The sequence below is a fragment of the Artemia sp. Qi Xiang Cuo genome, chromosome 3 (assembly GCF_049724085.1).
Source record: "Artemia sp. Qi Xiang Cuo chromosome 3, ASM4972408v1, whole genome shotgun sequence".
Taxonomy (NCBI): domain Eukaryota; kingdom Metazoa; phylum Arthropoda; class Branchiopoda; order Anostraca; family Artemiidae; genus Artemia; species Artemia sp. Qi Xiang Cuo.
In genome coordinates, this window is record NC_142796.1 from 83,102,887 (window position 1) to 83,116,771 (window position 13,885).

General features: G+C 33.2%; 1 protein-coding gene across 1 annotated transcript in view; it reads left to right on the plus strand.

Moving 5' to 3' along the window:
• Positions 1-13,885, plus strand: part of LOC148954639 (sodium-dependent dopamine transporter-like) — a 188,470-nt gene that overhangs the window by 103,015 nt on the left and 71,570 nt on the right. Inside the window, exon 4 of the mRNA XM_089087178.1 lies at positions 5,061-5,195. Coding sequence (XP_088943304.1) covers positions 5,061-5,195 — 135 coding nt within the window. The remainder of the gene's footprint in view (positions 1-5,060; positions 5,196-13,885) is intronic.

A 13,885-nucleotide genomic window follows, 5' to 3' on the forward strand; every position in this document is an offset into this window, starting at 1 on the left:
CTCGTATGACTGGCGGGTGGAAGCACAGTCGAATGTTGTAGATGTGAAGCAGTAGGATAATAAGCCGGTTCACTTGATATCAACCTATGTAGTTTTGGATCCGGAAGACACTTGTGAGAGGTGGGATGGCAAGTGAAAAGAGTATATGAAAGTGAAGAGACCACACGGTGTGAAGGAATACAATCGCTTTATGGGTGGTGCTGATCTTGCCGGTCTGCCAATAGGGCTGTATATAATTGACTTCAAGTCTCGAAACAAGTGGTATATGTGAATTTTCTTTTTCTTTTTTGACTTTTCCATAATAAATGGGTGGATCCAGTATCGCAAGTTTCTTCCTACTGGACGAAAACCCTTGACCTTGTTGTAGTTCGAAACGGACATTGCACGCGCCTTACTGTCTGGCGCATCCTCAGCGACACCTAAGAGAGGTATATAAGTCAACAAAGCTCTATACCAACACAAAAGAAAGTATAGTTGCCACCCACCAGACTCGACGAGACTTGACGGCCAGGAGGACTTTACAGCTTGCATAGATAGCAAACACAGGTGCCGAGCTTGTGTTTAAGCCCACTCCAAGGTGAAGTGTATGAAGTGCGAAGTGGCTTTATGTTTCATGGCAGACAGAAATCGTTTCCTATTTTACCACACTAGCTAGGCAAGGTGTGACTATATGCTGTTAGTGCCGGATGTTGACCGTGGGAACCGTTCTGTAGTTTCTTTATTCTCATCAATAAAAAAATTTCTTGACATTTTCGTCACGGAATGACCTCAAATAAAGCACAGAAAAAGGCGCAGATTTGTTTTTCTCTCTTCTTTCAATATTCAAGCATCAAAGGATTAAGTGTAGACACACCTTTAGCTGGATGTACCTTAGCTGGGTATAAATTTTTCGTAGAAATAGGTTGTAAATTACCTTGACCTTGACAATTGCCTTGAGTAGCACCGACAAGCTTGTCGGTACTGTCGTACCTAAAGATGGTATAGGCGGGTATAGGACAGTTTCAGACTTCTGATACTAATGCGAAAAACTGTTCGGTAAGCTGTCCTCAAAGGGAGGATCAGAAGATCATGTCAATCAGGAAGGTCAAAGTGTGATTTAAATTATATTACCCTGCTGTACCTCTCATTGAGAACAGATTAGCAAACAGTTTTTTCAGTTTTGTCAGCAGTGTGAAAGTGTCACATGTGATCCTTAGGGGTGACACTTACATTATACCAAAAGCACTGAATCATGATGCAAAGGAATTCTAAATGTTCCCCACCTGTTTTATATCCCCGAGTGTCACTTTTCTACCATGTCCACCCCAACTGTGCCACATTTCAATACGCCATATTGAGCTCATGCACACTCTACATATATATATATATATATATATATATATATATATATATATATATATATATATATATATATATATATATATATATATATATATATATATATATATATATATATATATATATATATATATATATATATATATATATATATATGTATATATATATATATATATATATATATATATATATATATATATATATATATATATATATATATATATATATATATATATATATATATATATATATATATATATATATTATATATATATATATATATATATATATAGCCTGTGTATAATCGAATGTATGTCTGTCTGCCTGTCATCCGATAGCCAAAACTCTTTTTTAGAAGTTGTTGAGTACACCCTGGATAAGGTTTTAAACTTAAGATTTTTCACTCGTTCCTCTGGTGGCACTGTTAATACTTTTGGTGCTGACTGAAATTAGAGACACCTGAACACAATACTTGACAGTTCCTTTGGGTCACATTATTCACATTTTCTGGATATTCAAGTAACTTCCGAAATTATATAATTCCTTTTTCAATAAATTCTCTGAATTTAGTATTCAACCTAATTTTTCCAATACTTCTAAATTAAAAAAAAAAACTGATTGTAGTAAATACTGATTGCAAGGCTTTAAGATATGAATAAACCAGGATGGGTCAAGGGGGTAAAAAATATGTTTTTGTTTCATGTCTTAGGTATTTTAGGTCTTAAATTTATTACACATACTTTTAGATGTGAATAATTGTAGCTTTGTGAAATGTCTTTGCTATAATTTATGTATAGTACCGTGACAAAGGAAAGATTTCTTCTGAATTGTTGATAGTTTTCCAAAAAATTATAATGAAGATGACTAACTAAAACATTTAAAGTTTAAAATTAGACAGGTCAGAGTTTATTTCTCTTATCTTTGATTTAATTTTTCTTCTTTATTTTAAGTATTCATAGCTGTGAGTAACAAGACCAACACAAACAGACGCAAGGAAATGAACTTGTCTTTCTTTGTGTTTAATTTGTCACGAAAATATTTTATATTTTCACTGGATAAAAAATTTTCACTAAAGAAAAATTGTCTCTTCTTTTCATGGCGTACGTACAAGAATAAGTGTTAATAAAAGTTTTAAGGATTGTTGACAACATCAAAAATATAATTTCTTAGCCAACTTGTTAGTTGGACGCAAATACTAGAAGATGTTGAAGCACCAGACATAAAACTGCTGAACCTAGATACATTCCAACCTTTCCTTCTCCGTGTTATCGCTTGGCCTGTTTGAATTAGAAAAAACTACTTTTTTTCAACTGAAAGTAAAGACCAATATTCAAGCTTAAAACGAACAGAAATTATCCCTATGCGAGGGGGCTACCCTTTTCTTGGTCCTTGTTCTTTACTCTAAAGTCTTAAAGTTCTTTACAAATTCTTATTCATTCAAATTCAACGGTCGATGTGTTTGATCAGTCTTTCTTAAAGAATTGTGATGAAAAATCAAACGTTATCGCAAAGAGCGAGGGTTGAGGAATGGAAGCCCCTAATATAAGGAATTATTTCTGTTCGTTTTAATTTTGCTCCTTATTTTCAGTTGTAAAAATTGTTTTATTTTATTGCTTAATTTCTGGCCGTTTTCCAAATATTACAAGGAAATCCCCTTTCCCCTGCCCCCTGCAAATTTTCTCCTGGAAATTTCATCCTCGGAGACATTCATTCCCACGGAAAATTCTACCCTGGAAAATCTCCCTTAGGTAATTCAACCTCCTCCTAAAAAGCATTAAATATATTTTCAATAACAAATACTATATGTGAACAACGGGCAAATTTTGTAACTTACAGCCTTGTCCTCAGGGTCTATGGAAGGGGGGGGGGTCGTGTCAACTAGAAAGGCATAGTTATTAGACCAATACTATGCTTAGTCGCATGGCTATCTGAAAATTTTTATCGGATGTCTCTGGAGAAAAAAGAGGGTAAGGAGAGGAGCTAGTTGCCCTCCAATCTTTTTGATCGTTTAAAAAGGCCACCAGATCTTTTGATTCCGTATGAATGAGCCCTCTCCCAATCTTCTAAGATAATTGGTTTGACACTATCACCCCTGAAAAAAAAGGAAAAGAAAACACGCATCCGTGATCTTTCTTCGGGCGAATAAAAATACAAAATTCCAAATTTTTGTGGACAAGAGCTTGAAGCCTCTAGAGTAGGGTTTTCGGATATGCTGAATCTGGTCGTATGTTTTTTATTGAGATCATGTGACTTTTGGGGGGCGTTTTTCCTACTTCAAAAATTTGGCAACTTTTATCTGGACCGTGGCTTTTTTGGGGTAGAATTAAACTTAATGAATATTATATTTATGGAATCAACATAAAAAGCCAATTCTTTTGATGTATCTGTTGTTACGATTAACTAAAAAAACAAGTTTTTTTTTAATTGAAAGTAAGGAGGAACATTAAAACTCAAAACGAACAGCAATTATTCTGTATATGAGAAGGTTGCCCCTCCTCAATACCTTGCTCTTCACGCTAAAGCTGTTAGCACTTTTAAAAAGGCTTCCCATTCTAATTAAACGACCCCTGTGTTTCAGTAGCCGTTCTTAGAAAATTGCGTCACATATTAAAACTTTAGCGCAAAGAGAAGGTATTGAAGAGGAGGCAACCCTTCACATAGAAAATAATTTCTATTCGTTCTGAGTTTAATGTTGATCCCCCGTCATGTTCCCTCCAGAAAAAATGTCCGTATACTTCCCAATAACAAATACTAAACATAAAAAATGGGCAAATATCATGACTTACAGACCTCTCCCCACAGAATATGGGGGGGAGGGGTCATTTTATCCCTTAAGACATAGTAAGTTGTTTAATCTTTCAGCTATACTAAACAAAATGGCTATCTCACATTTTTAATCAGCAACTTTTGGGAAATAAATTGACATGGGAGGGGGGGGGCAGTTGCCCTCCAATCTTTTGTCACTTAAAAGTCACACTAGAAGCGTTAATGTTACATTTCTACTTACTTTTAATTTCTTTGAAAAGAAATTATATATATATATATATATATATATATATATATATATATATATATATATATATATATATATATATATATATATATATATATATATATATATATATATATATATATATATATATATATATATATATATATATATATATATATACATATATATATATATATATATATATATATATATATATATATATATATATATATATATATATATATATATATATATATATATATATATATATATATATATATATATATATATATACATACATATATATATATATATATATATATATATATATATATATATATATATATATATATATATATATTATGTTACATTTCTACTTACTTTAATCTTCTTTCTCAAAAGAAATTAATTATATATATATATATATATATATATATATATATATATATATATATATATATATATATATATATATATATATATATATCCAAGTCTCCGAACTCAAATCCTTTCCTTAAGAGGAATTTAAAAATTAAGAACAAGACCTCAAAATTAAAAACAAAATAAAAAATGGCTACTGTTGATTATTGCCGATTCATAACATCCAGGTAACTTTTTTTTCTCTAACAAAAACTTGCTGTTCGATAATGATTAAGTTTATGTCTTACTTTTTTTATTTTATTCTAAGCACTATTATTCTTTAATTTCTGCTAATTCAACTTGTTTTTAGGGGCATTTTTGGTTTCATTCTACGTAGTTCTATTCCTATGCAGCTATCCACTGATGGTTTTGGAAATGGCAATAGGACAGTTTACAAGGACGGGGCCTGTTGGTTGTCTAAAGAAATTATGTCCAATTTTCAAAGGTAGCTTTTCCTATTTTAATGTATACAGTATACGGTTGAACTTACTGTTATTTTTTAAGATACCTTCAGTGGCAACGCTCTTGCATTGCTTGTAATAAAGAGCCATAAACCTTCAGCGTGGTTTCTATTATTCTTTTTCCCAGAGCCACTTCATATCGAAGGGGTGGTTGTAGAAACTTCGGAGGGAGCTGATTCAACTGAAAATTGCAAATTCTAGTACCTTTTTCAAGAGCCGAAAGTGGTTGGATTGCAACAATCCCCGCTCCCTTGCCTTTTTTTGCTTCCCGAACCTACTTCCCCCTTAACCTCCAAAGACATCCAGTAAAAAGTTTGAGATACCCATTTTCTTCAAAATAGTAGGGAAGTCCAATATATATGCCTCCGAGGATGACACAACCCCCTCTAAAGGTCGTGGGGAAAGGGGTTTAAATAATGCAAGTCATTAATTGTCTGAATATATATTTTATAACGGAAAGGGTGGGGGGGGGGGGGTATTTGTGTAATAAGTAAGGAACGTCTAAAGGTAGTAAGTTAAAACTTTCAGGGAACGTTGAGGGGCAGATCAACAGACACCATGTGCATCGAGGTTGTAAAAAGGGCATATCTGCGATAGGAGCGGGTAAGAGTATTGAGTTGAGACTTTCAGGGAATGCCGAGGAGGATGCTGAACTAAGTCAAAAGACACTGTGTGCATTCAGGTTGTCAAATGGGCGTATTTGCGATATCCCAGTAACGGATAAGGGTATTAACCTAAAAATTTTAGGGAATGTTGGGGGAATATGGAAATACTTCAAAATGCACAACGTGTATCCAGGTTATCAAAAGATCAGATCAGCTATACCACAGGAATGACTCTGTGTATTAAGTTAAGACTTTCAGAGAATCGTGAGGAGGATGTTGAATTAAATCAAAAGACCCTGTATTATCCATGTTGTTAAAAGGGCAAATACATAATACCTCAGGGACAGCTAAGGTTATTAAGTTGAAACTTTCATGAATTGTTGAGGGGAATGCTGAATTATGTCATACACTATTAGCATCCATGTTATAGCAATATCTCAGGAATGGATATGGGTATTAAGTTGAAACTTTCAGGGAGTGTTGAGGGGGGAGCTAGAGCAAATCAAGAGATACTTTATGTACCAATGATGTCAAAATGTAGTGTTTTTAGTACACCAGGAACGGCTAAGGGTTAAGTTAAAAGATCCAGAAAATGTTTAGGGGAATGTCGAGCTAAATCAAATAACACAATGTGTATATAGTTTGCCAACAGGACATATCTGCAATACCTCATAAATGTTAAATGGTAAGTTAGTTGAAACTTTCAGGGAATGTTGAGAGGATGTTGAACTAAATCAAAAAACGCTGTTTGCAAACAGATTGTAAAAATAAATACATATGTAATATTTTAACAATGGCCTTGTCTTTCTATTTTTATTTTTCTATTGTTTTCTTTTACAAATATCTTTTTTACATGTATTTCTTGTTTGAAGGGGCTTTATTTCACGGAAGAGGTGAGAAAAGAATGTATTTATCAACATTTTGGGGAGGCAGTATTTTTTAGTGTCGATGCAAAAAAGGAGCTTTTCACTGAAATTACCAAAAAAGGACTCTTTCAAAATCGGGGGGGGGGGGAGAAATCTTGGGGACGCCCACCAAAATTGAACTCCTTATTTTCCTTATGTGCCTTGTCCTCTTTATTAAACCTTGTATCTTACTACTTGAATAGAAATAACGATCGATGCTTAAGTTTACCTTATCATACAGTTATGCAAAAGCATTGGATGCAACAGTAGCAAGTTTATATACTTAGGCTACCCATGCTTAAGTTTTGAATAGTACAAGGTAGAGACACTATGGTTTCTATATCTCTACGAAAATGAGAGCCAACTTAGTTTTAAGCCTGCTTTAGAAAATTTTTGCCTCCAAAAACGGTAAAAAATAAAAAAAAATGGCCGCTACCCAGAACAGATTTAATTTTTGAGTTATACTTAGTTTTTTATTCAGTTCAATTTAGCTTAATTATGTTTATTTTCTAGTATGATTGGATTAGATTTGATTAGAAAGTGTCAATTTTTATATATTTTTATTATATGAAGTAGAATTTTATTTTTAGAGTTCAGGAAAGAGCAGTCCCTAAACGAGGTTCTAGCATACCTGCTAGGAAAATGATAAAAATCAGCTAAAATGAATTACCTTTTGAGCAATTTGGCCAATTGATCAATGAGTAATTTGAGCAATTGAGTGCAAATTATGTTCTGGCCTTGGAAAGGCATAGGGGTTTTGAGCCCAACTTATGTTAATTTCTACTCGTTTTGAGTTTGACTCGGTTATTTATTGTAATTTCTGTTCGCTTTGGGTTTAATTTATTTATCGATGCTGATTTGTGGTAGTTTCATGCTTGGTATATTTTTTGATTTTATTTTTGCTAAGTTTTTGTTTAATGGAGTTGTTAACTTTTCTTTGAAAAACTTATTTTGTGGAAGAAGTTTTTTTAATTAATTTCTATTTGTTTTATACTTACATATTCTTTTCAGGGAAAAAGAAAATAATGCTTTAAGTCTTTTCGTTTTCTTAAGAATTTATAGTTTGACCTGATATTTGTTTGCTGGAGAAAAATTTTCAGCAATTTTTAACAACATACACCCTCTTAAAAATCTGGACTTGACTTGACTTGACTTTATTTAACAAAAACATATACATAAATTTTGTACAAAGGAGAAGAGAGGAATCTCGTAATGTCTCCTTTATCAGACAATAGGTGGGAAAAAAAAATTACACTTCCCGCTAACATATCTTCAAAAAGAAAAGAAAATTTGATAAGAGCATAACATAATTTAAATTAAACTTAAAGAAGAATTGAGAAAAAAAAACAACACAAAACAAAAAAAAAATTAAATATCGAAAAACGGTGAAAGGGTTTGGATTTAATTAAAAATTTATAAATAAAACAAAAATAAAATCAATCCCCGCTACTGTAGGCTTAAAGGACCATCTTTTTAAATTTCTTTTTATATATGTATAGTGATGGTGATTCACTTACTAATTCAAATAACTTATATTTATTCGCAATATGAGGAATTTGATATCTTAAACTTAGTCTGGATCTCTCAATTTTAACAAACGGGAAAAGAAACTTAATCCTAGCTCTTGATAAATGGCTATGTTTATTTTCCACCAAAAGTTTCATACTATTGAAAAAATGATCTTTATGTTGGATTTTCAAAAGCCATATGCCCAAATTAAGGTGCAAAATTTGTTGTATATCCAGAATATCAAGAAATAGAAAAGATGTTTTAATTTCAGATAATTCCTCTGTCTTCCTAGGGTGTGCTAAAAAATGGTCCAGAATTCGTATTGATTTATTTTGAACAATTTGGAGTCCTCGTAAATGTGAAGGGAAAGTCAGCATCCAAACAGTCGGACAATACTGGAAATAACAATCAATTCATGAACAATATAAAGTTCTAATGATTTGGTATGGAAACAGAAACTTTAATCTATGCAAACAACCGAGATTCCTGTACACTGTTGCTTTAAGTTTACTAATATGCGCCTTAAACGACAGAGTTGAATCAATATAAATACCTAAATATCTAAATACATCTACTCTTTTTATGGAGGAAGCTCCAATATTAATAATTTGAAATGACACACGCTTCACTGACCTCAAACTTCTCCCAAAAACCATAAATTCCGACTTCTCTAAATTAGGTATTAATCGGTTATCATGAAACCAAGAATTTACATTCAAAGCAACAGTCTCCAAGGACAATCGTAGGTCCTCCTCGTTGCCCGCCCTCAAACTAATTGCTGTATCATCCGCAAACAATATTGGTAGCTCATCACCTGAAGGCATGAAATTTGGAAGATCATTTACATAAATCAAAAAAAGCATCGGCCCCAATACAGATCCCTGTGGTACCCCTATATTTTCTAACGGGAAAATATGAGATGATTCATCACAAACTTGGACTTTAAAACTTCTTTCAGATAAATACGATCTCATTAAATCCAGAGCTATTCCACGGATTCCTATATTTTCCAGCTTATCAAAAAGAATTGCATGATCTATTGTATCAAAAGCTTTTTTTATGTCAAAAAATGTACTTGCCGCCAAATAACAATCATCCATAGCCTCTCATAGGAAATTACGTAAATCAACTACTGCTTGCTCTGTTGATCTACCTCTCAAGAAACCAAACTGATGAGGAAAAAAAAACTTATTCTTTTCCAGAAATGAAATAAATCTACTTTTTATTATCTTTTCAAAAACTATATAAACAGTTGATAAAATAGTAATTGGCCTATTATTGTTTGTTTTATCTTTATCACCTTTTTTAAACAAGAGTAAAATTTTAGCTACTTTAAGACAAACTGGGAAAAATCCATTTTTTATACAAGAATTAAAAATATATAAAAGCGTCTGAAAAAGTACACCAGCTAATTCTTTAAAGAGAGAAGTCGATTTACCATCACATCCTGCCCAAAATCCATTTTTCAAACTAGTAACGGCTTTTTGGCATTCCGAGAACCGGATAGGGTACATAAATATAGTCTTATCTACTTTATTTGGTAAATATTTTCTATGATTATGTGTTCTAGCAAACATTTGATCCACCAGACCATGTCCAACTTTTATAAAATGGTCAGTAAATGCTTCCGCCCTCCCTCTCTCATCACTTATCTCGACTCCTTCATGACTTGTAATGTGAGATGGAATATTTCTTGTTTTAACATTATTCATTTTTTCATTTATTAATTTCCACGTTTCCTGAGGTGAACCACATTTGCGAAATTCATTTTGATAATATTTTGCTTCCGCTTCTCTGAGAACAAGAGTTAACCGATTTTTATATTTTTTAAAATTTTCAATATTCATTTCATTTGGGTACTGCATCTTCACCTTATACAATCTATTTTTTTTTCTTTTATGCTCTTTAACAGGCTTTCAGTAACCCATGGTTTACGAGGCAAATCCTTACTCTTTCTTAATACCATAGGACATACTTGGTCGAATATTTGGTTAAATTTTCTATAAAATAAAACAATTGAATGATTCGGGTCTTCAACATTTAGTACATCATTCCAATCTATATCTCCTATTTTTACTTTCATCTCATCTATCTTTTTCTGGTTAATTATTGTTTTATAACTTCTATTTGGTCCCTTTTCACGTTCCACTCCTGATCCAGAGAAGTCAGAAATAACAACACAATCATCAGATGCGTCAATTCAAAATAATATTGGTATTAAGGCACTTTTCTGATGTAAAAATTTTACCAATAAGAGTTGCATGGTTATTACTGATTCTTGATGGTAGTAAACAAGCAGATCACAGACCATGCGAAAAAGAAATATTCAAAAATTCTAATCCCTTATTCGATGACGAAACATACGTCGCATTAAATCAATATTAAAATCCCCCATTACATAAAATGGATGGTGTTGCTGGGTGAGGGCATCCAACAACGGCGCATATTGACTTGAAAACTCTTGAATACTAGACGATGGTGGCCGATATACTACAATTACCAAAAAGTATTTCTTCCATCATTCACTTCTACTACACAACTCTCAAATATCATCTCAACATTCCAAACCATAAATTCATTACTTAAAGAAGATGAAAAAACATCTCGTATAAAAATACCCACTCCTCCTCTCTTATTATGTTTTCGACTAACATGAAAAAACCTATAATTTTATTAATTTTGGAATGTATTATTTTTATCAAGAAATATTTCACAAATTCCTAACACATCTGTTGACGACCCTTTAAGAAAATCATGCAAAAAATTTAAGCTGCTATTTAATCCTCTACAATTCCAAAATGACAGTCGTTAAAATTGATTATTTAAAGGTGGAAGATCATGAACAAATAAATATTTATTTTTAGGTGCATTATAATAATTTTGCAAATCTTGATCTTGAGACAAAAACCTATGAAAAAAATTATTAATGTCAAGAAGATTTTTTTAAAGTTCCTCCAACCTACCAGCAGGAATTTCTACAAAACTTAACTCATCCATAATCCAAACTCAACAAAAATTTCGCATCCCATCTCCGTGAGCCGATATAAATAAAATAAAAAAAAAAAGAAAAAGAAATAAAAGGCAACAAAAAATTTCGAAAATAAAAAATAAGAACAAAAAAGTAATACATAAACAATATTTGACATCATACTCATTCGAACCATTATCCTTATCATCACTCGAAGGCGAGCGCAATTTAATCATGTATACTTGAGATAAATCACAGCTTACTACAATCTCAAACCCATTCAAACGTACTAAATAAACACTATAATCCACTTCCGATACATTTTTTACGAATCTGACTCGAGCGACATTACACCACTTAAGCTTCACTTTTTGCTCATTCTCAATCAAGCATAATACAGGTAGGGACGACTGGGGGGATCCAAGCACTGACTCCCTTTTCTCTCAATCCTTTCTGTTTGATTTTCAGGGAGTTACGAATGTCACGAACACCTTTTGTCACATCATCTGTTATATAGACATAGAGAGATTCACTTCCGGCTACTATTCTGAACGGGTTTTCACGCAATTTCTTGTTTCCCTGAAGGACACAGAATTTGTCCTTATCATCCTGAAGCTGGATTTTGATAAATCGATCCGTAAAATCAAGTAGTTCAAATTGGGTATTAATCCCAAGATGTTGGGAAAGTAAGGCGTTAACATTCTCCTTAGCTTTTGACTTAGATTCACCTTTAATGTTCCATAGAATAATATTCCTTCTTCTATCCATGTTTTCTACCACAATGACTCTCGTAGCTAACTCACCAAAACCGGGTTCCTTTGCAATTTGTTTACATAGTGCCGATATTTCCTGCTTAATACTGGATAACTCATTTTCGTGGGTCACTTTTGCTAATTCCAAATCTTCAACACGAGACGTTAGGGACGCTAAACCAGACTTAATGTCACTGATTTCCCTTTTTATTTCCGAAATATCATTCTTAGTTTCTTCGACGACTGCAAGGATTTTATCCAACTTTGAAAAATTATCAGTCGATTCTGTGGACCCTCTAGACTCGTCCAAATCGCTTTGTCTTGATCACTTTCCGCTTTTCTTAACCATATTGGTATCCAATAATGTTTATAATTTTCAAATAGCTCGATAAACGAACGCCCAAGATAATTCACTAGGCACTTCACTTGTCAACTTATCAAATAATTTTTTGTATTGTTCTCTATCCAATATTGTTTATAATTTTCAAATAGATCGATAAACGAACGCCCAAGATATTTCACAGCAAATTTTACACAGCGCTCGCACAGGGATGTTACTACTCCGGGTGCATTGAATGAACTGAATTTTGATAAATAGTAGTGTTCAATTTAGTTTTATACATCTTCTAGTTGACCTGAAATGGAAAACTTGATACCATTATCAAAAAAATCTGTTTACTTTCTTTGATAGCTTGGATACACTTACGCTATTTTAATTTGGTTAAATTTTAAAAACAGAAGCAGCCCCAAAAGTTTGAACATAATACCATCCGTCGTTCTTGGGATAGTGCTGAGATGCCTTACTGGAAATTAGCATTAACATAGTGTATTTTGAGTTAATCTTATGGCAAGGTTTAGTTTTAAAACGTACTTGCATAGAGGAGAGTGAGCGGAGTAGGGAGATAGGTGTTATTTAATCCATTTTTGAATATTAAAAAGGGTATTGGCACCCTCCATAATCAGTCAAAGGAGTATATGCCAAAACTTCCACGGCCAATCCTTCAATAAGAAATATCCTTATCTAAAGAACAACAACATCAAAAAATAATATATTTTACCCACATCGATCTTTACTATAAAAATGTCAAAACTTTCAATCACTTTCGACTATTAAAAACGGCACTAGGCCTTTCGATTTCCAATCGAATGAACCCTTTGTGAGTTTCTATGACAACACTTCCTATAAACACCTTATATGTCCCCAGGGCATAAATTACAACCCTTACTCTAAGGGATGTGAGGGTCGGTGTCATCCTCTAAGACCTAGTTTCCAGAACTTTTAACTACGTTAAACAAAACGGCTGTCTTAAAATTTGATTGGTTGTGTTTGGGGAAATGATGGGCGTGGAAGGGGTGTTAGTTGCTTTCCAATTACTTTCGACTATTAAAAAGGGCACAAGCCATTTCAATTTCTAATCGAATGAGCCTTCTATAAAAACCTTATATGCCCCCAGGGCATAACTTAAAACCTTTGCCCTGAGGGTAGTTGGGGAGTGTCCTCCTCAAAAACATATTTTCTATCTGGAAATCAACTATGCTGAACAAAATGGCTATCTCAAAATTTTGATTGGATGTGTTTGGGGGAATGATGGGCGTAGGGGGGGGGGCTAGTTGCCCTCCAATCACTTTCGACTATTAAAAAGGGTACTAGGCCTTTGAATTTCCTATCGAATGAGCCTGTTTTGAAGTTTCTACGACAACGCCTTCTATAAGAACGTTATATGCCCCCAGGGCATAACTTAAAACCCTTGCCCTGAGGGTTGTGGGGGAGTGCCCTCCTCAAAAAAATATTTTCTATCTGGAAATTAACTACGCTGAACAAAATGGTTATCGACAACTTTTGATTCGTGGAGTTGGGGGGACGGGGGGGGGTGGGGGGGGGCTATTTCCCCTCCATTCACTTTTGAATATTCAAAAGGGATCTTGTCCTTTCAA